At 43.2% G+C, this 26,204-nt stretch overlaps 1 protein-coding gene across 1 annotated transcript in view; it reads right to left on the minus strand.

Annotated features, from left to right (window-relative positions):
- Positions 1 to 23,559, minus strand: part of LOC124712118 (transcription factor Adf-1-like) — a 102,560-nt gene extending 79,001 nt beyond the window's left edge. Inside the window, exons 1-3 of the mRNA XM_047242416.1 lie at positions 23,554 to 23,559; positions 23,190 to 23,328; positions 21,795 to 22,047 (exon numbers count right to left, since the gene is read on the minus strand). Of these exons, the coding sequence (XP_047098372.1) occupies positions 21,795 to 22,047; positions 23,190 to 23,328; positions 23,554 to 23,559 (398 nt within the window). The remainder of the gene's footprint in view (positions 1 to 21,794; positions 22,048 to 23,189; positions 23,329 to 23,553) is intronic.
- Positions 23,560 to 26,204: the final 2,645 nt, after the last annotated feature.

The following is a 26,204-nucleotide window of genomic DNA, read 5'->3' on the forward strand; positions in this document are numbered from 1 at the left end:
AATAGATCAAGAGTTACCGACTCTACCGTGGCACATATCAAGCGATCAAGTTGACCTAACTTGAGCCAACACAAGATAGCTGGTAGAGGCGCCAGACAGCGGGACAACTTAAGACATCTAGCGACGACGGAAGCATCGCCGCAGCAGAAAGAAGCCACGTCTCTGCTCCGGACCCGAGAAACAAGAACGCATCGCGTGCTGCCAAAACTACCCTGTCAACAGGCATCACAGGGGAACAGTCACCTGCCCAAATAAGGCTACAGGCGAGAATGTCTAGGGTGAAGGCAATATTAACTTATCCTGGAATTTACTACACCCATAAGTTACAAGCTTAACACTCCTTAAAATTACTTGAAATTAACAAGATGAAATACCAGCGTCTTCAAATCCAATTACGGAGACATGCTCATCTACAAAAGGTGCCTTGCCTTCGGCACAGACTATATCACAATTTCAATTTCATCAACTCAATTTATAACAGAGAATACTCGTACACCTGCACGGAATATGTCCTGGAACAACGAATCCCCATCAGTTGCACTGACAGATGACTATACACAGTCACTCGAAGGAACGTTCATATAACAGGTCCAGTTCCACATTAACACAGACATGACCTCGTGATAACAAATGTCAAACAACAGTTTCACTCACCTGTAAAGGAGCCTTAACTTCTGGAATTCCAAGCAGGAGTGTTATTGTCTGCAATCCGCACAGACGATGTTCGAGATGCCATAATATTTAAGCTTGCAGAGTTGACCGGGAACTTGCTGACCAGGTTGCGCTCTGTGTCCACTGCTCTTCCCGCAACTAGCCGCTATCAATCCTTAATCTTCAAGAGTCATAATCCTTAATCCGGCTGGTGTCCGCCTCCGGTAGCTGAGTGGTCAGTGCCACAGAATGTTAATCATAAGGGCCCGGGTTCGATTCCCGGGTAGGAGATTTTCTCCGCTCAGGGACTGGGTGTTGTGTTGTCCTAATCATCATCATTTCATCCCCATCGACGCACAAGTCGCCGAAGTGGTGTCAAATCGAAAGACTTGCACCTGGCGAACGGTCTACCCGACGGGAGGCCTTAGTCACACGACATCCAGGATTGCCTCCGACCAATTTAACCACTCGTGGCTTCTCCAGGCCTGTACCGGACAGCAGGAGTCCCCCAAAGCCAACAACTTGCGAGCTTCGTACCCTCCAGCTAACTGCCAGTACCAGGGCCCGCCAAAACCAACAACACACGCCTCGAACAAACACCCTAGCTCCCGACATATGATCAGGATCGACCCCAAGTAATTATTGGCGCCAGCGAGTGGCATGACCACCAAAATTAAAACCAGAAAGGCTCACCCATATTCTCCCATAACCCTTATATCTACTCCTTCCCCTGCAACCGCATTTCAGTGTTCCTTGACTATTAGATTTTCATCTCCGTTTGCACACTAGATTATCCTCCTACACTTTATGTCTTTGTCTTCTACTTGTGATGTCGGCATCTACATCTGAACTGTTGTTGTCTGCGTTGGTCTGCTATCGATTGTAATGAGAATAATCCTATTACTGAACTGTTTACAAGTAAGTATCGGTAGCTGTGCCATCAGCGTATCCGTTAGCTGTGTGAAGAGGTCTGGGTTCGATTCCTCCACTTTGGCACTGCGTTCTGTGTTGTACTTGCCTTCATATAGTAATAATTGACTTTAAAAATTGCTATAGCTGAATGGGCACGGCGCAACAACCAATAAATTGAAAAAAAAATGAGCTGTTTACAGTAACTCACTCTCTGCCCTACCTTCCCATTCATAACGAATCCTATTCCCATCATGCCAATTTCTGCTGCTGTTAGTATTATCCTATGTTCGTCTGATCAGGAATCGTGGTCTTCCTTCCATTTCACTTCACTGACTGCTCTATGTAAAGACCGAGCCTGAGAGTTTCACTTTCAGATTTTCTAGCTTCACTACAGATTTGCAGCATTCCATGCCCCCACTCGCAGAACGTTGCCATTTCGTTAGTTATTCAAGCTTTTTGTCATGGTCACTTTCAATCTGACAGCACCTTCCCCGCAGATCTAGTCTGGAATCATTTCCCAATTGCAGGCCACATATCCTGTGGATACACATTATGTGTATTTAGCGCGGTGGTTTCTAATTCTTTCTGCATCCTCAAGCTGTTGATCGTGATTATTCCTCCTTTTAGGGCAATTTCCCACGGTGTGCCATGAACCTCTGTTCGCTCCTCCGCCCTCTTTGACAAGGCCGTTGGCAGAACAAGAGTCACTTCTTATACCGAAAGTCTTTGGCCGTTTCTAATGATTGTTATTCAAAATGTAAGCAATGGCGGTGTTCAAACCTAGGGCCGGGGGCGCTTTGATTACTAGTCAAACACGCTACCCCGTTTTTTTTCGTCATTTCGCCTGGGCGGACGTAACATGTCACCCCTTCAAGTCAATCGTTTTTTGTTGTTGCAGAGGACAGCCATCTGTCTGACTGAAAACGCTGAGATACTATGCTGGCTATCCTGAGACCACGGAAACACCCAGTGAAAATTTCCACAGATTTTTGTTTGAGCACAAATTTTACTGGGACCAGTTTTCATATAACTGGTCCAACCCACTGAGAAGCACGCATCCGAGGCCGCTGCTCACTCCTCCCCCACTTACGCATCCACAACGCCCTTTCGTTCTCAAACATCGAAATTTTGGAACAGTGGTGCGCTTAAAATGTTTTGTGTCTGCGACAGTGTCAGTTCTTAGGAGATAAAAAGATGGCTGTCCACAAAGCTTTTCTTATTCCATCTCTCATACGTAAATGTTGTTTTTAAAAATAATTGTGTTTATTTGAGTTTTTAATTATTTTGGTGTATCAAATGTTTTAAAGTTATAGAATTATGATTGCCATCGATCATAGTGTAAGAGCCAATGGCGCTTACTACAATACGAAAGTAAAATATGCCATCAGTGTACCAAACAAAAGTGATGTGAAAATTTTTACGCCTGCAGCAACATAAAAATATATCGAGAGCGGTGTCATTGAGCACTGTTCCACTTATACTCTGTTTTGTTTCTTTTTGTTCTTCTTTGTAATTTTCAGCATTATTGCGCCATAAAATTTTTATACATTGATTCTGTACACAATTTAATTGATGTATTGACTTAAATTATTTCTTTGTTCATTTGCTTAATTAGTATGGGAGCAAGCTTAATAATCATTATTACGATATTTCTGCATCGTGTACTCTGTTTCTTGTTTGTCCTTTTACATCCATCCCACATTCTTTCAAAAAGAGGACAGTAACATATTAACCCAGTTGTAGAACAATATTCTAACTAGCATTATCTCGTACGGTTTACAGCTTTGTGCCCAAAACTACCTGAAATTAGACCTTTGCACCAATATTCCCCTAACTATATGTATATGTTTCAGTATGAAATAGTCTTGTTGTAAATAATAAACTTCGGAAAAACAAACACGTCCTGGACTGTGCGGCTTGTCTCGGCGGAGGTTCGAGTCCTCCCTCGGGCATGGGTGTATGTTTTTGTCCATAGGATAATTTAGCTTAAGTAATGTGTAAGCTTAGGGACTGATGTCCTTAGCAGTTAAGTCCCATGAGAGTTGACACACACACACACACGCAATAAAAACTAACACTTAATCTCACAGACATAACAATTTCGATGAAATTTCCTAAAAGACAAGTCTCACTGAAATTTCATGATACGTGTATTATGCATCCAAAGACAAAAGTACAGTAGAAAGACTTGTTTTCAAAGTTGGCGTGCTTGATCTCCTCCCAGGCTAGCAGGCAGTGTCAGTGTGGTTCTAACGTAGCTGCTAAAGTGAGGGACGTGCATATCGGCCACTTCAGCAGATCCAGCGCCACACCAATGTGAGGTGTTACCAAGTTGGACAGCGGAGCGCAGCACGGTGATTGGAAATATTGAAACGTCCCCTTTGAACAATTATACACGACTGTCCTTAAACTGATACACAATATTTTTTTAGCGCAACGCAATCTGACTTTCAAAAATCCCTACAAAAGAATGGCCCTGACTAGCATTAACCTATACGTTTCACAAATCGCTTACCTCACAAAAATCTTGGTTACTCGAACTACTGCAATACAGCTGCCGCCACTACTGCCAGCTAAATAAAAGATTCAAACTACGGAAGGCACTAACTACTGATAGGCATAGTTAGCAAAAGAAAGATTTTAATAGAGAACAAACAATGTATTTACCTTAATAGTCATAATATATACAGCAGTTCATGACAAATTACAAAACTCCGCCATCTCTCTCCCCACATCCACCACTGCTGGCGTCTCACCTCCAACTGCGCAACGCTACGCGCTATTCACATCCAGCCGCCGCTGCCCAACACTACAATGGCAGACAACAATGCAAACTAGCCACAGACTGCACACAGCACAGCCAGTGATTCTCACACAGAGCGCTACGTGGCGTTACCAATAAGAAAACCTCAACAGCCTACTTACAATATAGCGGCGACAGCATCTCGATGCCAGTGTGCGGAAGCTGTGGACAGCAGAAGGTGCAACGCCGGAGACATGCATGTAGGGAGATGGCGGCATCAGCGCAATTTTGATATCAAATTATATGCAAATTAAGTAAATTGATCAGTTAATTGCCCCCTCGCTTCCGGCCACATCCACCCTCGGCCCCGACCACGCACACCCCCGCCCCAGATCACGCTCATCCCACTCCGGATGACGTCACGTGTTTTTCTCACCTTGTACGTGGGCCCCAGTCCCCTGCCCCTCTCTCCACTTTCGCCCTCCCACTCCCCCAACCTACCCTATTGGTGGAAATTTCGAATTTTGTCGGAAATTTCGAATTTTGGCGAGCATTTCGAGTTTAAGTGGCAATTTCCTTGTCCCAGGACTGTGCTGACGCCCTATCCCACACCCCACCCGGGAATTGGCGGGAAATTAAAATTGGCGGTGCCCTTTTCGGGACTCGAACCCTGGTCCTCCAGGATGGAGAGCACAAGTTCACCCCCCTAACACAATTATACCACTAGAAGCGCGAAAATAAAAATAACAGTATCCTTTCTGGGACTCAAAACCTGATTCTACTGGATGGAAAGCCCAAGTGTTCCCCCAACACATAGAAACCGTCTATAGGCAAGAATGGAAGCTTAGGTTAATGTACTTTATTTATTTGAGTCAGGAAAATGAAGTAGAGGGCCTAATTACACAACTAAATGTGTAGCGCTACACAACGAAGATCTAAAATTGAAATACAGCTTAAAAATTGACGATATTATACAACTGGTGTTGTCCTGCTGGGAAAAAATTTCACAATACCACAGGAAACTAGTGATAGACACACTCAAACTTTACCCTTCACCTGCAATTTGGAGGGAGGAAAGGCTGGGATGTGAAGTACTATCTTTATTCCTTTTGGCGGGAAATATGTTCAAGTGATGAGATGCTGTTGTTGAGCAGAGAGGAGTTTAAAAAGTAAGCATACAGCTGAGGAAGGTATACATCGTTGTTTGTCGTCAGAGTTCGCTGCAGACGCCTGCTCAACTCTTGGACAAAAATGCATCACAGTTCTAACTGCACATCAAAATTGTCGTGAAAAAACCAGCACTCATAATGAACAGGTCGTAATGCAACACATGTACTGGGGAAAATCGTCGTCTCAAAGACTGCAGAGTGGGCGGTAGTTGAACATGCATTCTCTTCGAGAAGCCTCCACAAACTGCCGAAAATCGAGGCCCTCTTGCCTCCCCTCATATCTCCCCTCCCTCCCTCCATCCATCCACCTACAGCAGGCTGTTCCAGCTCGTCGGCTCCGTTGTGAGCCGCGGAGCGCTCCCTGCTCCAGGGAGCCGTGTCGCTCCCTGTGAACATTCAAGTGGGCCGGCACGCGGCACGGCTGGCTGAGGCAGGCGGCAAGGCAAGCGTTTTGACGTGCCAGCTGCGTCTTACAAAATCGACAACCTCATACTCTTAGCCGCTAAGACGTGGAGACATGCTACACCAGAAAATACGATGTTCAGGAAATAAATTAGAAACAACTGTTTCACAAGAAATTGCATACTAAATTTATTGGACCTCTGTAGCTTGACATTTTCTTTTCATCCCAAGATCGGAAATATCAGGCGTCAAAGCGTTCGCAGCTTTAGTGCGGAGGATAGCCTTCATTGTTGCATCCTGAAGAAACGATCGTTCCTTACTTTTTACTCTTTTTATTGCTGAGGAAAGCTTCTCACAACAATACGTAGATCCAAACATGCACGTGATCTGCGCGGCATTGCTGTGAAGCTTTGGAAACGTTTTTTGCTGTAATGAACGATACCATCGTGATAAATCCAACGTGTTGTAGTACCTCTCTTTCAACAAAGTTGAATTTTGCAAATCAATAATTTCCAATTGAAGTGACGATGACAAGTCATCATGGGAAACTGAAAAAGGAGTGCTGAACACATTGTCTGCTTCGACAGGCAAACCCCTTCAATTGCCTGCACCTCCCTTGGAAACAAACATTCTGCAACTGCTACCACGCACGATTTTACGGGTGGTCCCACCGAAAACGGCTTGCCACTCGTCGCAATGATGTGAGCGACCCTGTAGCTTGCCTGAATTGCAGATTCTGTAGTGTTTTCTCCGCTCTCATTCACCTGAAAATAATAAACGCATTACAGAACACGAACTATGTTGCATGTTTTGATACCCTCCGTATTACGAAACCGTTTTTAAACTTACGTCTCCTAGTATGTCGTTCTTAAGCCTGACTACCAGTTCTCTGCGTGCAACACCTTCCACCTGATAGTAGTGCGTTGCGAGAAGACGTGTATAAAGTCGTTGTATATTGTACCTCTTCGCAGAATTAAATACTTTATGATATACAAGACATTGCGGACGACCATCCCTCTCAATGAATAGAAAGGTATTCCCCCAATAGAGGGACAGGGCTCCCGCGGCTAGTCATAGCTGTCATTGAACACGGATTGTTGCGTCAGTTGCGGCTGCATGCGGCCAGGGGGCAGTGAGTTCGCTTTCCCCCTCCACGCGGGCTCCGAGCTGCAGCAGTGAGCGCTCCGGCTCCCTGGAGCTCGGTTGGAACAGCCTGACCTACAGGGAGGTCACATGTTTTTTTTTTTAACAACCAGCTGCTCCGCTGAATGCTCCGCGACATGAGCTGGGCGCTGTCCGCCAATAGCTTGTATAATCAACTAAACAATAGGAGACAAAAGGACGGCCGCTTCAAGTGCAACTTGTTTATCTAAAATATAGCGACATGGCTCCCACCCGCCACCCCCCTGGTCAGAGCGCGGCTGTGTCTGGGAACCTCCCACTCACCCCCAGCACTCCCGCCATTCTGCGAAGGATAACAGTTGTGCTTAACGTCAATGCAATTCTTTCTTGCAATTTGTTAAACGTATTTCTCGGAAAGACTGCACCCCTCTGGAATATCAACGAAATTCCGGTGAACGCTCCAGATGGCTTTTTCAAAAGTCGACTACTTGGGAAACAGGAAGCATTCAGCCTAAAGTGACCACAGCCTCACACTGCAGTGACTTTAGTACAATGCCCCCCCAGCGAGCACGCTGCTAGGCGGTCAGCATTATCGACACCAACAAAAGCTACACGTACAACACAGCGCGACGCCGGCGTCCCTCAGAACAAAACCATGATGTTGTTGTTGTTGTTGTTGTGGTCTTCAGTCCTGAGACTGGTTTGATGCAGCTCTCCATGCTACTCTATCCTGTGCAAGCTTCTTCATCTCCCAGTACCTACTGCAACCTACATCCTTCTGAATCTGCTTAGTGTATTCATCTCTTGGTCTCCCTCTACGATTTTTACCCTCCACGCTGCCCTCCAATGCTAAATTTGTGATCCCTTGATGCCTCAAAACATGTCCTACCAACCGATCCCTTCTTCTAGTCAAGTTGTGCCACAAACTTCTCTTCTCCCCAATCCTATTCAATACCTCCTCATTAGTTACGTGATCTACCCACCTTATCTTCAGCATTCTTCTGTAGCACCACATTTCGAAAGCTTCTATTCTCTTCTTGTCCAAACTAGTTATCGTCCATGTTTCACTTCCATACATGGCTACACTCCATACAAATATTTTCAGAAACGACTTCCTGACACTTAAATCTATACTCGACGTTAACAAATTTCTCTTCTTCAGAAACGATTTCCCTCCCATTGCCAGTCTACATTTTATATTCTCTCTACTTCGACCATCATCAGTTATTTTACTCCCTAAATAGCAAAACTCCTTTACTACTTTAAGTGTCTCATTTCCTAATTTAATTCCCTCAGCATCACCCGATTTAATTTGACTACATTCCATTATCCAAAACCATGATAAATGAGGGATATCCCGACAGTGGGTTGTTTGTCTAAACGGACAGCCGCGACCTGTTACGGAACTCGGCAACCACACCGTTCCAACCACTGGACCCTAAAATCTGTATTTAACATCAACATGACTCCTATAATAAAGCAACTATTAAAAAAGGAAAACACAAACATGACAATAACAAATGTCCTCTTTCCATGATAATAGGCAAGCTCCATTTTCTTTTAGTTTTATGAGCAAAATCGGTATAGTTTTTACGATCAATTGCAGGATACAATTCCCTCCTCATTATTTTGCGACATCCAGTGAAGTACACCTCCGCTGATCATAGATGATCACGTGTGTATTACAAACATTTCAGACGCATGAAATAACATTAGAGAATACAATCTTTCAAACCATTAGGCCACACGCCGGAAAAACACCATCATTTTACGTCCGGCAATAGCTATAATTCAAGACGACGTAGCTGTTTTGTACACTATGGCAGGTCTCGTTTTACCACTGCAATGCTGTGTCATACAGGCGTTTATGAAACAGATCGTGAGAATCTGTCTTGTAATAGAACCTCCTATAAGATTTTATCGTGTGTCTCTTCCGTTACATCAAAACCATTCAGCTAAGGAATGTGTTATGAAGCTGGCATTTGCAACTCCCTCATGCCACCATTAGATACACTCCTGGAAATGGAAAAAAGAACACATTGACACCAGTGTGTCAGACCCACCATATTTGCTCCGGACACTGCGAGAGGGCTGTACAAGTAATGATCACACGCACGGCACAGCGGACACACCAGGAACCGCGGTGTTGGCCGTCGAATGGCGCTAGCTGCGCAGCATTTGTGCACCGCCGCCGTCAGTGTCAGCCAGTTTGCCGTGGCATACGGAGCTCCATCGCAGTCTTTAACACTGGTAGCATGCCGCGACAGCGTGGACGTGAACCGTATGTGCAGTTGACGGACTTTGAGCGAGGGCGTATAGTGGGCATGCGGGAGGCCGGGTGGAGTACCGCCGAATTGCTCAACACGTGGGGCGTGAGGTCTCCACAGTACATCGATGTTGTCGGCAGTGGTCGGCGGAAGGTGCACGTGCCCGTCGACCTGGGACCGGACCGCAGCGACGCACGGATGCACGCCAAGACCGTAGGATCCTACGCAGTGCCGTAGGGGACCGCACCGCCACTTCCCAGCAAATTAGGGACACTGTTGCTCCTGGGGTATCGGCTAGGACCATTCGCAACCATCTCCATGAAGCTGGGTTACGGTCCCGCACACCGTTAGGCCGTCTTCCGCTCACGCCCCAACATCGTGCAGCCCGCCTCCAGTGGTGTCGCGACAGGCGTGAATGGAGGGACGAATGGAGACGTGTCGTCTTCAGCGATGAGAGTCGCTTCTACCTTGGTGCCAATGATGGTCGTATGCGTGTTTGGCGCCGTTCAGGTGAGCGCCACAATCAGGACTGCATACGACCGAGGCACACAGGGCCAACACCCGGCATCATGGTGTGGGGAGCGATCTCCTACACTGGCCGTACACCACTGGTGATCGTCGAGGGGACACTGAATAGTGCACGGTACATCCAAACCGTCATCGAACCCATCGTTCTACCATTCCTAGACCGGCAAGGGAACTTGCTGTTCCAACAGGACAATGCACGTCCGCATGTATCCCGTGCCACCCAACGTGCTCTAGAATGTGTAAGTCAACTACCCTGGCCAGCAAGATCTCCGGATCTGTCCCCCATTGAGCATGTTTGGGACTGGATGAAGCGTCGTCTCACGTGGTCTGCACGTCCAGCACGAACGCTGGTCCAACTGAGGCACCAGGTGGAAATGGCATGGCAAGCCGTTCCACAGGACTACATCCAGCATCTCTACGATCGTCTCCATGGGAGAATAGCAGCCTGCATTGCTGCGAAAGGTGGATATACACTGTACTAGTGCCGACATTGTGCATGCTCTGTTGCCTGTGTCTATGTGCCTGTGGTTCTGTCAGTGTGATCATGTGATGTATCTGACCCCAGGAATGTGTCAATAAAGTTTACCCTTCCTGGGACAATGAATTCACGGTGTTCTTATTTCAATTTCCAGGAGTGTATTTCTTCAGTACTTGTAGTGCACTCTGTCTCGATGCCTCGTCAGGGGTTCTGTGATGTATCCACCAAGTTACAGGTGATGATTCATTGAGAATTATATAGTAGATAATGTCCTGACTGATGACGTAAGACAGGTACATTAGCTTTTCCGATCTCCAGCGTTACGATTTTCCGGTAGAAATGCTGTCTGCGATTTGGCATCAATCTTTCCATTGAACCACATACCTGTGGTGGATCTATGGAGAAGTCTTTTTAATGATTATAGCCACTAGTGAATCACACTTGTGGCACTCTCATATCTTGAAATGAATCACCTTTTCCGAATCTATCTGTTACAGTATAATTCCAACGTAGTCTTAGATGGCTCTACGGGTCTTGTAACTGCTCCTTAGCCCCGCCATCCCTGCAGCTTTGCACATGTGACCATTCCAATTTAAGTCGAAACTGAGCAGAAGTCAGAGAGAGCTTATCTACCACATTCTGCAACCTGTGAGCTGAGTTAATGCAACAGGCCCATGGTTTGGCCACTCGGTGGAAGTGGGAACATGTTGCCGTGTACGATGTGTAAGGTAACACTAGAATCTGCTGCTGTATGACAGAAACTTTACATACATGTCGGTAGAGGTGAGTTATCCATCAAAAATGTCAAATGTAAGCATGCAGATGGTAATTGGTTTTGATGTAACAGAAGAGACACATGGTAAAATCTTACAGGAGGTTCTATTACAAGACAAAGTCTCATGATTTGTTTCATAAATGCCCGTATGATATGGCATCGCAGTGCTAAAAGGAGACCTGCCATAGTGCACAAAACAGCTACGTCCCCTTGAATTATAGCTTGTTGTCGAGCATAAAATGATGGCGTTTTTTCCGGTTTGTGACCTAATGCTCTGAAAGATTGCATTCTCTAATGTTATTTCATGTGTCTGAAATGTTTGTAATACACTCATGATCATCTGTGATCAGCGACGGTGTACTTCAGTGGATATCGCAAAATAATGAGATGCAAATTGTATCCTGCATTTTGTCACATGGCCAAAATGTACCGCGTTGTGTCATGTTGTCACAATATACAGTGGAGAAATTTTCGTTAGTTTCAAAAGGGCACCCCATCCAGGACATAGGGCGCTTTTGGTCTCAGCAATTCTGAACAATAACTCCACACACTTTATTGAGATGCTGTGATTATTAGAAAATGCATGAGAACGCTATAAATAATGCATCTATGGTTTGTTTCAAAGTCATTGTTGTAGAGCAAGCAGTAGGATGTGATATTGTGTCGTCATTGTATCTTATATTCAATCAATACGAGTGAATGAGATTGTGAAGTTGAACCTATCCATAGCAACCTATCCATAACACCACAATCCATAACGACATGACCCACCAACCACTCTGACGGATCTACGCCGAATCGCCGTTGAGGAGTGGGACAATCTGGGCCAACAGTACCTTGATGAGCTTGTGGATAGTATGCCACGACGAATACAGGCACGCATCAATGAAAGAGGACGTGCTACTGGGTATTAGAAGTACCAGTGTGTACAGCAATCTGGACCACCAATTCTGAAGGTATCACTGTATGGTGGTACAACATGCAATGTGTGGTTTTCATGAGCAATAAAAAGGGCGGAAATAATGTTTATGTTGACCTCTATTGCAATTTTCTGTACAGGTTCCGGTACTCTCGGAACCAAGGTGATGCAAAACGTTTTTTTGTGGTGTCACCGCCAGATACCACACTTGCTAGGTGGTAGCCTTTAAATCGGCCGCGGTCCATTAGTATACGTCGGACCCGCGTGTCGCCACTGTCAGTAACTGCAGACCGAGCGCCACCACACGGCAGGTCTAGAGAGACGTACTAGCACTCGCCCCAGTTGTACAGCCGACTTTGCTAGCGATGCTACACTGACGAAGACTCTCTAATTTGCCGAGAAGGTAGTTAGCATAGCCTTCAGCTAAGTCAATTGCTACGACCTAGCAAGACGCCGTATTCAATTGATATTTATTATATGAAGCATGTATCATCAAGAGCGATGTTATACAATTATGGATTAAAGTTAAGTATTCCAGAAGCTACGTACTTTTCTTTATAGCATTCATTACGTATCCTGTTTCAGACCTCACGCCAGCCTGCGTGAGTTTAAGCGCGTGCCTTTCGGCTTCCTCTCATTGTGTCTAGGCTGTCTTGTCTAGACACAACGTTTTTGATGTGAGCATATAAAAAAAGGCGTTGTTAGAAATAAACGGCTGTAATTGGATTATGACAAATTAGTTCGTGGTTTAATATAATACCTACAAAAGTTAAAAATAATTCACCTTTCGTCATTTAAAAAAATATTTAAAGAAAATTCTTCTAAATTTGAAATTTTAGGTAGGCGCAAATTTTGTCGATGTCTGGGAAGCGGCAGGGGGGGGGGGGGGGAAGGCGAGATAGTGCTAGCTAATACCTGATTGCACGCAGTGGTAATGGTCTCAGAGAGGTTGGCAGTCACTGGTCTTATGGGATACCAGCATCTAACGGTGCCACGAATATCCGTTCCGTGACGCCCAGTGACGTCTACTGTGAATCGACCATGATGCCCGTTAGAGATGATGAGGGATAAAAAGCCACAGTAAAACTATAGCAACGTGAAACATTATACTAACAAATAGCCGCGTGAGCTGACATATAAGTTAAAGGGAAGTGTCCTAAAGACGTTTCCACCTCCCCCACCACCTTTCCCCCGTAAGTGGGACCAAGAGTAAAATAGTAGGTTAGGCCTCTATTACTCTGTAGCGGAATGTACGAGTCGTCCACTTCACTTGTTACGTATCAGTTCGTCATACACTTATCGACAGGTGCTGTCACTATAAATGAAAGGCACAGTGAATGAACTGCGTAAAGGTGTAGACATAGTCAGAGAAAGATGAAGTCACAAAAGAAGTAACTTAAGTCAAGGAAAAAGCTGAACGGCTGCCGTTGCCAAGTGGCGCGGTATCAGACAGGACAGTGCCGGTTAATTTGAAATATCAAGAAGAAATTAAGGTAAAAGGAGTTTATAATTAAAGTGCAGCTACTCACTGACGTCCAGAGTAGGCTTCAATTGTTGTGGCAGCGAAATTTGATAGATATTCTAATACCTTAAAGGTTTACGACGAAGAAAAATTAGTTCTAATTTTGGTTCAAATGGTTCAAATGGCTCTGAGCACTATGGGACTTAACATCTGTGGTCATCAGTCCCCTAGAATTTAGAACTACTTAAACCTAACTAACCTAAGGACATCACACACATCCATGCCCGAGGCAGGATTCGAACCTGCGACCGTAGCAGTCGTCTAAGTTTGGTCATCGGGTGGACATCTGCAGCTGTGAATTCAAGACAGACACAGAAGTGTTTCCACATGTACTTGATTAAGAACGGAATGTGGGCAGAAAAGGTCAAATATGTGAGGAAGGCATAATGTTGATTTTATTATTGACTGCCACTTACACAATTTATTCAATATGAGCACTGCGACAAGATGGTGCATCCGTAAAACTAACAGTTGCTTGCAGCGATTCCGCTGGTATCTGAAAAAGTTTTCTTCTACACTGGCCTTAGGATCAGGTACAGACCGAATTTATCCCCGGTGAACGTGTTCTTTTAGATATCAAATGGTTCAAATGGCTCTGAGCACTATGGGACTTAACATCTGAGGTCATCAGTCCCCTAGAACTTAGAACTACTTAAACCGAACTAACCTAAGGACATCACACACATCCATGCCCGAGGCAGGATTCGAACCTGCGACCGTAGCGGTCGCGCGGTTCCAGACTGAAGCGCCTAGAACTGCTCAGCCACACCAGCCGGCTTTTAGATATCCCTAGAGCCAAAAGGCACATGAATTCAGATTACGCCATCTTGCAGGCTATGCATCCGGAAAACCGCTGAAGACAACAAGTTCGTGGAAGGTTGCATTAAGCATGCTTTTCACTCGGCGAGTGACAAGAGGTGTTGCCCCATATTGCATGAAAACAGTTATTTCCACACAGTTGCGCCTTTTACAAAGCAGGAATCACATACTCTACAACGAGGTCCCGATAACACGAAGACGTCTCGATACGGCTGACAGGTCCGCTGGGTGTATTTTCTTCAAAGAAGAACGGACCAAGAATAACGGTGCTTCAGCTTTAGGTTTTCCATGATTTACCTGAAACACTCCAGGGAAATGCCGGAATGGTTCCCTTGAAAGGGCACGATCGCTTTCCTTCCCCATCCTTGACACAATCCGAGCTTCCACTCCGTCCCTAATGACCTTAACGGCGACCAGACGTTAAACCCAATCTTCCTTCCTTCCTTCAATAAGGCTGCTTGTGTATGTACACCACACAGTCATATTCGGCGAGTGCAATGGTTCTTCTAGCACAACATGAGAGTTACCCCAGGTTCAGCAGTACTGTGTCTTAACTGCATGCTGTTGTGTAATATGCGCCTCTTCACTCAACAAAAAATTACCCAGTCACATGTCATTAACTTCGATGTTTGCCGGACGGTGTACTGAAAACTGAGCCCACTGAAATTTGCGCACACAAAGAGTCGGGGAAGGATCCACTAATCCCTTTTCCCGGCAGGTAGAAGAGCTGAGGGTCGCTACCTAGAGGTGTACGAGCTCCCATTTTTAAGCCGTACGCTACAGCACGCTGCGACATGAGTAGATCAACATTTCCATAAGAAATCGACACATGTTGCCAACCATGAAGTGTATATCAGATGCTGTTTCAGATCCTAGTCGTTTGATTAAACCTTCAGAAACAAAACTTCCCACGATTGTACGAAAATCATTTGACAATTATTTCCGAGTCCGTTCCCAGGGTTATTTTGGTGCTAAGATTTTTCGTAACTTTGTGTGTTTCGACAGCTTTATGTAAGAGAATTCTTCTCCTCAAAAGTCAAATTAATTGAGAATTATCTTGGTTCCATTACGAGTCAAGCACAGCTGTCAAATGTAGCAGTTAGTCAATAAAAAATGGGCCAGATAAGACAGCGATATTGATGAGGCAGTTTCAAAACTTGAAGCCGAGAAAGAAGGAAGAAACTCTAAGCCACGTGCTAGTGGTCTGTCACTATGGAGATCTTTGGTTACTTGTTCAGCTTTCTTAATAATCAGTTAAACTGTTGTTTGTTTTAATGCTTTTTACTTATGCGTTTTCATTCATAAAAACTGTTTGCAATGTGGTTGACATTGTACTTTGATTACTTAATCACGAATATGAAAAAAACTCCTACAAACAAATGTTGTATTTTACGCTTTTGTGAGGTTGGCAATTTGGAGAGGGGGGAGGGGCGGTGTCAAATTAAAAGTCTGTATCGGGTATCAAACTGCCTAGCTTCGCCACTGTGTAAGCGTCAGTCTGAACCAGAGTAAGAAACTGGACGTGTAGATAGCCAAATAGCTAGTTCCTTGTACAGTTCTGCACTAGTTCGAAATGGATTACAGCAAATATCGCCAAGACATTCAATAACATTTAGATAACGCATGAGCCTTATCTTTAAGTCGTTTAAGTGTCAGGACGATGAATGAAGATACAATGAGCTAAAATCAAACATATCAGTGGAATGTAAACTTTGTTTCTGTGAGTGAATTTGTCATTCACTTTACAGAGATTCTAAGACACTTAAAACAAATTTTGCGTCATGTTTTACGTCGCGTCGACTGTTATTATCGTTAGACATATACAGTAATCAGCCAAAACATTATGACCACCTACCCAATAGCCGGTATGTCCATCTTTGGCGCGGATAACAGCGACGACTCATCGTGGTATGAAAGCAGTCAGGCCTTGATATGTCTCTGGTGGGAGCAGGCACCACATCTGCACATACAAGTCATCTAATACCCGTGTATGCCAGGATGGAGGGCGATCAGCTTTGTTTCCAAGTTCAGTCACGTCCCAGATCTGTTTGATATGATCTGGGGGCGAACACATAAAACGGAATTCGCCACTTTGTTCCTCGAACCACTCCATCACACTCGTGGCCTTGTGACATGGCGCATTATCTTGTTGAAAAATGCCACTGCCGTGGGGAAACATGAACGGGTGTATGTGGTCTGCAACCATTGTACAATACGTCTTTGCAGTCATGGTGCTTTGCATGAGCTGCACTGGACCCATGGATGCCTATGTTAAAGTTCCCCAGAGGATAATGGAGCCGTTGCCAGCTTGTCTCCATCCCACAGTGCAGGTGTGAAGTAGTTGTTCTCCTGGAAGACGATGGATTCGTGCCCTCCCATCGGCAAGATGAAGAAGATATCGGAATTCAATCAGACCAATTACCCCTCTGCCACTGCGCCAACGCCCAGTGCCGATGGTCGCGTGTCCATTTCAGTCTTAGTTGCCGAAGGCGCATGGTGTTAACATTGGCACATGCATACGTCGTCGGCTGCGGAGGCCCATCGTAAGGAGTGCTTGGTCCATTGTGTGTTCAAGTACACTTGTACGCTGCCCATGTCAGTTCCGCCACAGATGGCCGCCTCTCCTGTTTTACTGCTTGCCCAGTCTATGGCACCCGACATCTGTAACGAGAGATGTCCGCTAAGTGCCACGACTAATGGACGTGGTGGCCCACCCGATTAGCCGATCGGTCTAACGCATGGCTTTCTGGAGCAGGAAGGAGCGCCTGGTCCCTGGCACGAACCCGCCCGGCGGACTTGTGTCGAAGTCTGGTGAGCCGGCCAGTCTGTGGATGGTTTTTAGGCGGTTTTCCATTTGCCTCAGCGAATGCGGGCTGGTGCCCCTTATTCCGCCTCAGGTACACTATGTCGGCGATCGCTGCGCAAACAATTTCTCCATGTATGCGTACACCACCATTACTCTACCACGTAAACATAGGGGTTACACTCGTCTGGTGTGAGACGTTCCTTGGGGGGAGGGGGGTCCACTGGGGGCTGAACTGCACAGTAAAGGAGGATTCACACTTAACGGAACGTCACCGTCACGTTTTGGACCGTCGACGGTCAGAGAAATTTCTGAGCGTTCACACTAGACGGCACGTCAACGTCGACACAACGTCGTGTGATGGTTCATAATACACTCGCCAGAGGCGCTTTTGTAGTCTACTGGTTTATTATCGGCATAGTTTCGGATCTTCATAAAATGCCAAAATTGAATCTGAAGCAACTTGCAATGATTGCAATTGCCCTTGATGAAGAGGAAGAAGAACGGCGACCAAAAAGAGTGTGGGTCAGGAATATGTTAAAAGGCCGAGAATGCGAAGGAGAGTTTCATACCCTTTACAAGGAGCTGGAAGAGGAGGAATCGTCCTTCTTCAAATATTTTAGAATATCTAAACAACAATTTTTTTACCTTTTAAGCAAGATACAGACGAGGATTACGAAGAAAACTTCAAGATATAGGTGTCCAATATCACCACGACAAAAGCTGATGGTGTGCTTAAGGTATGCTCAGTTTAAACATTTATGTTTTTTAACTTTGTCGATTCTTGTTTTATCTTCTGTTTGTCGTAAAATTATATTATGACTGAAGCGTAAACTTCTGCAAGCTGCACTGGCTTTAATCCCTGATTTTCTCTGTGTTACCGTATTTGAAAAGCCGTGTGAAGCACATTCAACAATATGTTTATTGCTTTCCGTCAGTGTTAACTGTTAACAATATGAAATAAATAACATAGTATTGTTTTCCAGTGTATATTAATATCTTTTTCGTAATAGCTTGCACTGCAACCTAGATTTCAGGTGGGGTGGAGGGGGAGAAGGGTGTTCCAATAACACACTTTAGCCACTTAATGTAACAGTTATTTGCTCTGTGCACTATTAATATTTGTGAATGTGTATTATTTGTGGGTGGCTTTAAACACTCAGCATTTCTTACTGCATTGTAAGTTATGCTAGATAAGTTTTCTATATGGCTCTTTATTCATGACTAATTTAATGTTTTTCAGGTACTTGGCGACAGGTGATTCCCTTCTCACATTATCGTTCAGTTACCGACTTGGGCACTCAACTGTCCATAACATTGTTAACGAAGTATGCCAGGCAATAATTGATTCAATGTTACCTGAAGTAATGCCAACTCCAACAGAAGAAGACTGGCAACGAATAGCTGAACAGTTTTTGGATCTATGGAACTTTCCCAATTGTATCGGTGCAATTGATGGGAAACACATTCAGATTGTGGCTCCTCCAAACAGTGGATCCCAGTTTTATAACTATAAGCAAACATTTTCCATAGTTCTTCTTGCACTAGTTGATGCCAACTATAAGTTTATAAACGTAGACATTGGGTCTTATGGTAAAAATAGTGATGGGGGCATATTTGCCCATTCAAAGTTGGGGAAAGCCTTGGAACTTGGCAAATTGCAAGTGCCAGGAGATAAGAGACTTCCTGGTACTGATGTTGTAGTGCCACATGTGATTGTTGATGATGAAGCCTTCCCACTAAAAACTTATTTATTAAGGCCACATCCAAAAAGTCAAGCAAGTGGTGATATTGCCATGAGTGCTTTTAACGCCAGACTATCCAGAGCTCGCCGAGTCTCAGAAAATGCGTTTGGGCAATTAGCCCAGAAATTTAGAATTTTTTTAGGAGAATTAATTCAATGCCAGAGAATGTGGACAAGATAGTGATGGCAACATGTATTCTTCACAACTATATCAAAGAAAATGTTTATGCACAAACTGAAGCAGCAAATGGGACCCTTGTGTTGCAGGAGCTAACTGGACAAGGTGGTTCAGCTACATCATCTCCTTTTGTTGTGAGGGAACACTATAAAGATTTTTTCAATTCCCCTATTGGTAGACTCCCATGGGAGTAATTAAAATGTGTATTTTCTTATGTGTTCAAAAGATATTCTCAAACAATTCCTCTTTTTGTTTGTAAAAAGAAGAATGCCTGTAATTCCACTATATCTAACACTGAGTGAATGGCTATGTCTACAGTGTGTCTAAATTATTCTGAAACATTTTCCTAGTACCAGATCACTTAAAGTGCTCAGCTGTGAGTATTTAAAGATAAAGTTTGGAGGAAAGGGGTGTCTGAAGCTGATGTCACTTTTCCATAAATGTATTCAACCATTTAGTACTATAGTAGCTTGGGACTGATGTAATTCAACAATAAAGAAATTTATTAAATAGTCCTGTAAAGCTGTTGTTTTATTTATAAATAAATGGAACACTTATTTAACAAATTTGTTCAAATAAATGCGCTGATGTAAATAATATCTAGTGTTATGTTGTGAACATTAAATAGGGCAACAGGTTGCAGTTTTTGCATTGGGAATAAATATTACAAGGGAAAAATTCCAAATTTTGTGAATGTTCTCAATCTGCACAAGTGGTCACATAAAACTATTCCCCTTGACATGAATATCAATGTATTTGGGTGCAGATTTGTAATTTCTTTCATAGGGGCTGAAAGGCAGTACTTGATATTGTTTTGAAGGCTGAAAGGAGATGTAATGGGTAGAGATCATGATCATAAATTTTCGAGCCATGGAGTTCTAAAGATTCCAGCTGTTGGAGGGCTAGTTACTGCTAAAACATCAGTAGATGCAGCAGTATTGTTTTCATATCATAAACCATGTTTTTTAACAAACTTGATCCAGCACAATATTTACATATGCAATATTGGAAAAGCACTAGTTTCATGGTTATCCATTACAGACTATGATTATTTCAGTGGCATCTCTATATACTCCAGTGGATGAATAATGCCAGTTTTTGAAAAGAATTAACATTTATTTTGGTGCAAGTAGGTGTATTTACTGCAGAAATGTGTGCTAATACATGTTTTTAATACTGTGATAAATAAGGTACAGCTTACTATTTCACATTTTAATTACATCCACAGTTATTAGGTACTGAAAGTCTAAAACTAAGGCAAAGCAAAAGCCATATGTAATCCTTCACATCTCACTTGAATGGCTCAGAAAGAGGTAAATTATGCTGCCGCAAAAGTCTTTGGTCACTTACCCAATAGCATCAAAAGTCTGACAGATAACAATATAGCATTTAAAAGGAAATTAAAAGAATTTCTGAATGTCAACTCCTACTCATTAAATGAATTTTTGGATATAGTAAGTGAGTATTTTCCCCACCCCCACAAAAAATTTAAGTGTCATGTAATATTTTGTGTAATGTAATATCTTGTATAGACGTCTTTTATTAACCTGACACGTTCCACATCATTATGAAGTGTCATATTCATGATCTATGGAACAAGTACTAATCTAATCTCTCTAATCTACAGTTGGGTATGATTTGTAATTTCTTCTGTCACTAATTCATAATAGCTGAACTAATCCAAGATGGGAAAGAGTTGGTGTAACATACTCAGTCTGCAAAATGCATCCTAGTTAGCAAAATGAAAAGCAGATAACCTTATGATTTATAACTCATAAATGAAGACTTTTGAGGTTTTAGCAAAAAAGTTGTTAATAAAGAGCTTACCTGCATTCTTGTTTCACTTAGATGAAGAAAAAAATCATGTTCTTATTCCTGATACTAGTATTACCGAAAAAGTTTCATATAAATTATCAGTGAGCTGTTCATTCATTTACTATGATGCTGTTCTCCATAGGAAACATGTCTAATAGGATACACCAGATTTTGGCTGCCTACAACACTATTGAAATTTTAAATCTAAACAGTATAACCAGATAAGCTTCTGTTCCTTCATATGTAACAGTAGCTCTCATTCAGAACAGTAATTCATATCATAGTAAAATATTGGTTGTCACTGTAAGGGCTTAACATGATTAATAAGTATATATTCATCTCCCACCTCCTTCCTCCCTCCCTCCACACACACACACACACACACACACACACACACACACACCATCAAAAAATAAGAAAGCCTAGCCTAACCAAAACCCTGAATGAAAATTTCTTATTAACTTCATGTTAAGTTACCTCTGACTTGGCTGCTTGGTTCTCTTAAATTCTAGTCATCAGCATAAATAAGTCACAAACACAACAAAAAATACTTTGGGTGTAACAGGTGATTGTTTACATTATTTGGTTGTTAAGACAGACCTACACTGTGAAGAGACTTTTTATTTAATCAACTTATACATAGAAGTGCTTCCAAACTGTGTAACAAACAGCACTGTTCACGATGTATCACTATTAATATTTTCACACACTTGATCCCTTTCTAGATCAGACACTATTCTGTAAATTTCGTCTTTAGCTTGTATTTGCCGCAATGGGGACAATCTTTTTAACTGGCACATATCCCTGAAAGAAAACTGTCAATGTGATCTTCCTTTGGCTGTGTCGCTAGAATATAATTCATCAGAGAAGCAGATGCAGAGTCTGTAGTTCTCCTCTTATTGCCACTTTGACTACGCTTTTGCATGACAGGCCTACTTGTCTCTGACCTCAAATCACTGTTATTTTCAATGTCTGGAATAGGTGATGACACCTCACTGTTTGATTCATCCTCTGAACAAATATCAACAATTATGTTAGAAACTGGTTCCCGCTCCAGCATGTATGGGCGCAGGAAAGCCATAATATCCTCATACTTCCATGGCTTTTTGAGTATGGCAGCTTGTCCACTCTTTGTTTTTTTAATAACACATTTTCTAAATTGGTCTCTCAGTGACACCCATCGTCGCTTGCATTCAGGGCCTGAAATAAGACAACATATATAGCTGTTAATAGAGTGCATGGAGTAGTCTAATGCTTTTTTCCAAAAATAACTAGGGTCTTCCCAAACTTTTAACGGGGACACAAACACGGTTTGCTTTCATTTATTTTTACAACAGCTTCCCAATAATATGAGGTACTTTCCATTTGCTATGCTGTTAATCAGCACATAGGCAATAGACACCATTTCTTGGAAATCATCCAGGTTTTTATAAAAACATACTTTTGTTCAAAAATTTTCATGAGTAAACACTCTCTACAACATGTTCAATTACAGCCTACACAAAGCTGAAGAAACTTTGTAAGCCTTATCTAGTAATTTACAAAACTGCAAACAAACATATTTGTATCCTGTGATCTTTTTCTAGCTCCAAATATATATGAGAATAAGATAAGAGATTCTTTATGTATTAGGTACAAGAATGACTGTCCATTTATTTCCTTTTCACATGAATCAATGTAGTGAGTGATTGTATATTCTGTCATCCCATTAAAAGGTTTTTTGGTAATTACCCAGTCACAATGTGTCTGTTTTACATAAAAGAAGCGTTGTTTCATTCTGATCAAACGTATAGAGCAATAACACTGTTGTAATTTAAAGAATAAGAGTGGTCCAAGTGCATTGCCAGATTTTCTATATGGTGTGTTATTTACATAAATATTAAATTAGTGCAATATTTCGAAATTATAGCAACAGTATTACATTAGATACGTTATATTTTACTTTGAGGCTTTATACGCTGCACAGCACAAAAGTGTCTGCTAAATTACTTTGTGCTACTCCCTCAGATAAATACTGGAAATATACAGCCCAATAAAACTGACTGGAACTATTCTCCGTTACGTGTATACAGTATCCACGTGCAGTACATAATTTAAAGATCCTGAAATGCTAGGTGCACGTCAATACAACATAAATTCGGTCAACACCAGTGTATTTACGTTGCTGGAGTTTGTAAGTTTTAAAAAACACCTTGTACAGTATATAATGTTTTTACCGTGGAACGCTGCACACGGTACTCCACTCAAATATTCATCGTTGTAGCGAAAACTTTCGCACATACTAACTACGTACCACTTAACAATCCTTAGTACAAAGTAAAATTAAATTGCGTTTCATTTACCTGGACGCCCCACCTCTTCTCCAATTTCCTTCCACAGTGTTTCTTTCCAAACGGAATCACTATATCTCCTATCAGTCATATTATATAGGTCTGAATGAGAACGAACTAATTCAATCAAATACTCGTCGAACTCCATTATCTAAAAAAAAATACAATAGAAAACACCGGAACTTACTTGTAATTCGAATAAATAACAAAGAGAAACTCGGAACTATAAAAAATTGATTCTTACATGTTAGGTACAAGCAAAGTTTTCGAACCACATGTACCTAACCCCACTCTTTCCAAAATATATAAACAGGGGCCGAGTAAAAACATGGAGGCAGTCCTTCGAAAACCAGAGATTTACATCACGTCAACTCACCGTCATGACGGGAAACATTCTCCGAAAGAATGCGTGACGTTGACGTGACGGAGACGTTCCGGGACGCTGACGTCGAGTGTGAACACAGCCATTAGAAACACAGGGAAGAATGTTTTGACGTGACGGACGTGACGGAGACGTTCCGTTAAGTGTGAATCGACCTTAACCCTTCGTTCGGTGTGGGGCGGAGCAGGGGTGGACTGTGGTAGTCATCGTGGGGTTGTGGAGCACTGCAGCTGCAGCAGGGATGGAGCCTCTCCATTGTTTCTAGGTCCCAGGTTAACATACAACAATGGACGTGGTATCACCTTGGTTTCGGCACGTGTTGAAGACACTCATGACAGCACTCCTCGAACACCCAACAAGTTGTGCAGTTTCCAATATGCTCGTGCCGAACCTCCGGACCATTACAAATGCGGGGCATACGACTAACATATCCATTAGGATATGTGGTGCTACAGCAGAATGCTGAAGATAAGGTGGGTAGATCACGTAACTAATGAGGAGGTATTGAATAGGATTGGGGAGAAGAGAAGTTTGTGGCACAACGACTAGAAGAAGGGATCGGTTGGTAGGACATGTTTTGAGGCATCAAGGGATCACAAATTTAGCATTGGAGGGCAGCGTGGAGGGTAAAAATCGTAGAGGGAGACCAAGAGATGAATACACTAAGCAGATTCAGAAGGATGTAGGTTGCAGTAGGTACTGGGAGATGAAGAAGCTTGCACAGGATAGAGTAGCATGGAGAGCTGCATCAAACCAGTCTCAGGACTGAAGACCACAACAACAACAAGAACAACATCCATTAGGACAGTGCGGTGAAATCTGGCATTAATGACTTATGGCAGCAGACGACCGACGCGTGCCTTTGCTAACAGCAAGACATCATCTACAGAGCCTTTCCTGACCATATCGATTGGATCTTAGACTACTGGAAAACCGTGACTTGGTCAGATGAGTCGCGATTTCGGTTGGTGAGAGCTGATGCCAGAGTCCAGGTGTAGCGCAGACCCCACGAAGCCATGGACCCAGATTGACAACAAGGCACTATGGGGGCTGGTAGTGGCTCCAGAGTGATGCGGATACATGTAATGGACTGTGTACTCTCTTCCAACTGAACCGGCCATTGACTAGAAATGTTTCTGTTCGGCTACTTGGAGACCACTTGCAGCCAACAGCGATGGAATTTTTGTGGATGAAAACACGCATGTCAGTGATCCACAATTATTCGCGATCGATTTGAAGAACATCCTGGACAATTCGAGCGAATGATTTGGCCACCCAGACCGCCCGACATGAATTCCATCAAACATTTATGGACTATAATGGAGAGTACAGTTCGTGCACAAAATCCTGCTCTGGCATCACATACGCAATTCTGGATGGCTATAGAGGAAGCAATGCCCAGTATTTCTCCAGGAGACTTCTAACGACATGTTGAGTCCATGCCACGTCGAATTGCTGCACTACACCGGGCAGAAGGAGGTCCGACACTATATTAAGAGATGTCTTATCACTTTTGCCACCTCAGTGTATATCTGATGTCTTGTGGCCTGTAGCTGTGCCCTATATTTGAGATCTATGTGACGTTATCTTTCAACAAGATAGTGTAAAGCCTTGAACTACCTCGATTCAGAGGGTGTTCAACTGTTGTACTCACTACACATTCTCAAGATCTCTCATACAGCGAAAACATTTGATAAGGGGTTGCCAACAGAGTGGCGCGCAACCAATCACCAACTATTACAGTTGATGAACTGAGCAGCCCATTTCTATTATTCAAGCTCAGTTCGACTTGATACCCAGCTGTTTTTGTTGCCAGAGCTGTACTCAATCATGAAGCCTGTGAACCCTAAATCTCCTACAAATTTAATCACACATTCCTCCTACTTCCTGTATACCATAGGCCTCCTCCTGGAATATGGACTGTTTATTCATAATGGGAATCTTATCCTTTTCTAGAAATGATTGTCTCTGATGCTACTAAACCCCAGATTTAGCATGCCGAGTAGAAAGGGGAATACTGTGATTGTAACAAGAACTGCATCACTTGGATTCGTTTGGTTGTCGGAACGTTCACGGACCATTACAGCGTGTCCTTGTCGCGGCGGCGATTTGGGCGTTCTTTTACAGTGGTGTGGGATTGGACCTTTAGACATCACCGAAATATAGTCCCCAATCATCCAACACACTGCAACATGCAGGCATCGCGTTGCCATTTGTGGGACGAGGACTGTATTCATTCAGTCCTAGGTTGTTAAATTGGTTCTACCAATCAGCCTCATGGTTGTTCTTGAAACGTTTCTCACATTCCTGTCGTCGAACGCTGGCCTTGGGCTACTTTTTTCCAAAGTAAGCAAATCCAATAAAACCTATAGCGTGAGCAGATGTATCAAGGTATCATAACTGAATAAGCTGTTTTTATGTTTGTTTCCTTTTTCTCTGCTTAAGGAATTCTCAAAATGGTTCAAATGGCTCCAAGCACTATGGGACTTACAAGGGAACCTCCCCATCGCACCCCCCTCAGATTTAGTTATAAGTTGGCACAGTGGATAGGCCTTGAAAAACTGAACACAGATCAATTGAGAAAACAGGAAGAAGTTGTGTGGAACTGTGAAAAAATAAGCAAAATATACAAATTTTCAGTTTAT

Source organism: Schistocerca piceifrons, chromosome 8 (genome assembly GCF_021461385.2).
Source record: "Schistocerca piceifrons isolate TAMUIC-IGC-003096 chromosome 8, iqSchPice1.1, whole genome shotgun sequence".
Taxonomy (NCBI): Eukaryota; Metazoa; Arthropoda; class Insecta; order Orthoptera; family Acrididae; genus Schistocerca; species Schistocerca piceifrons.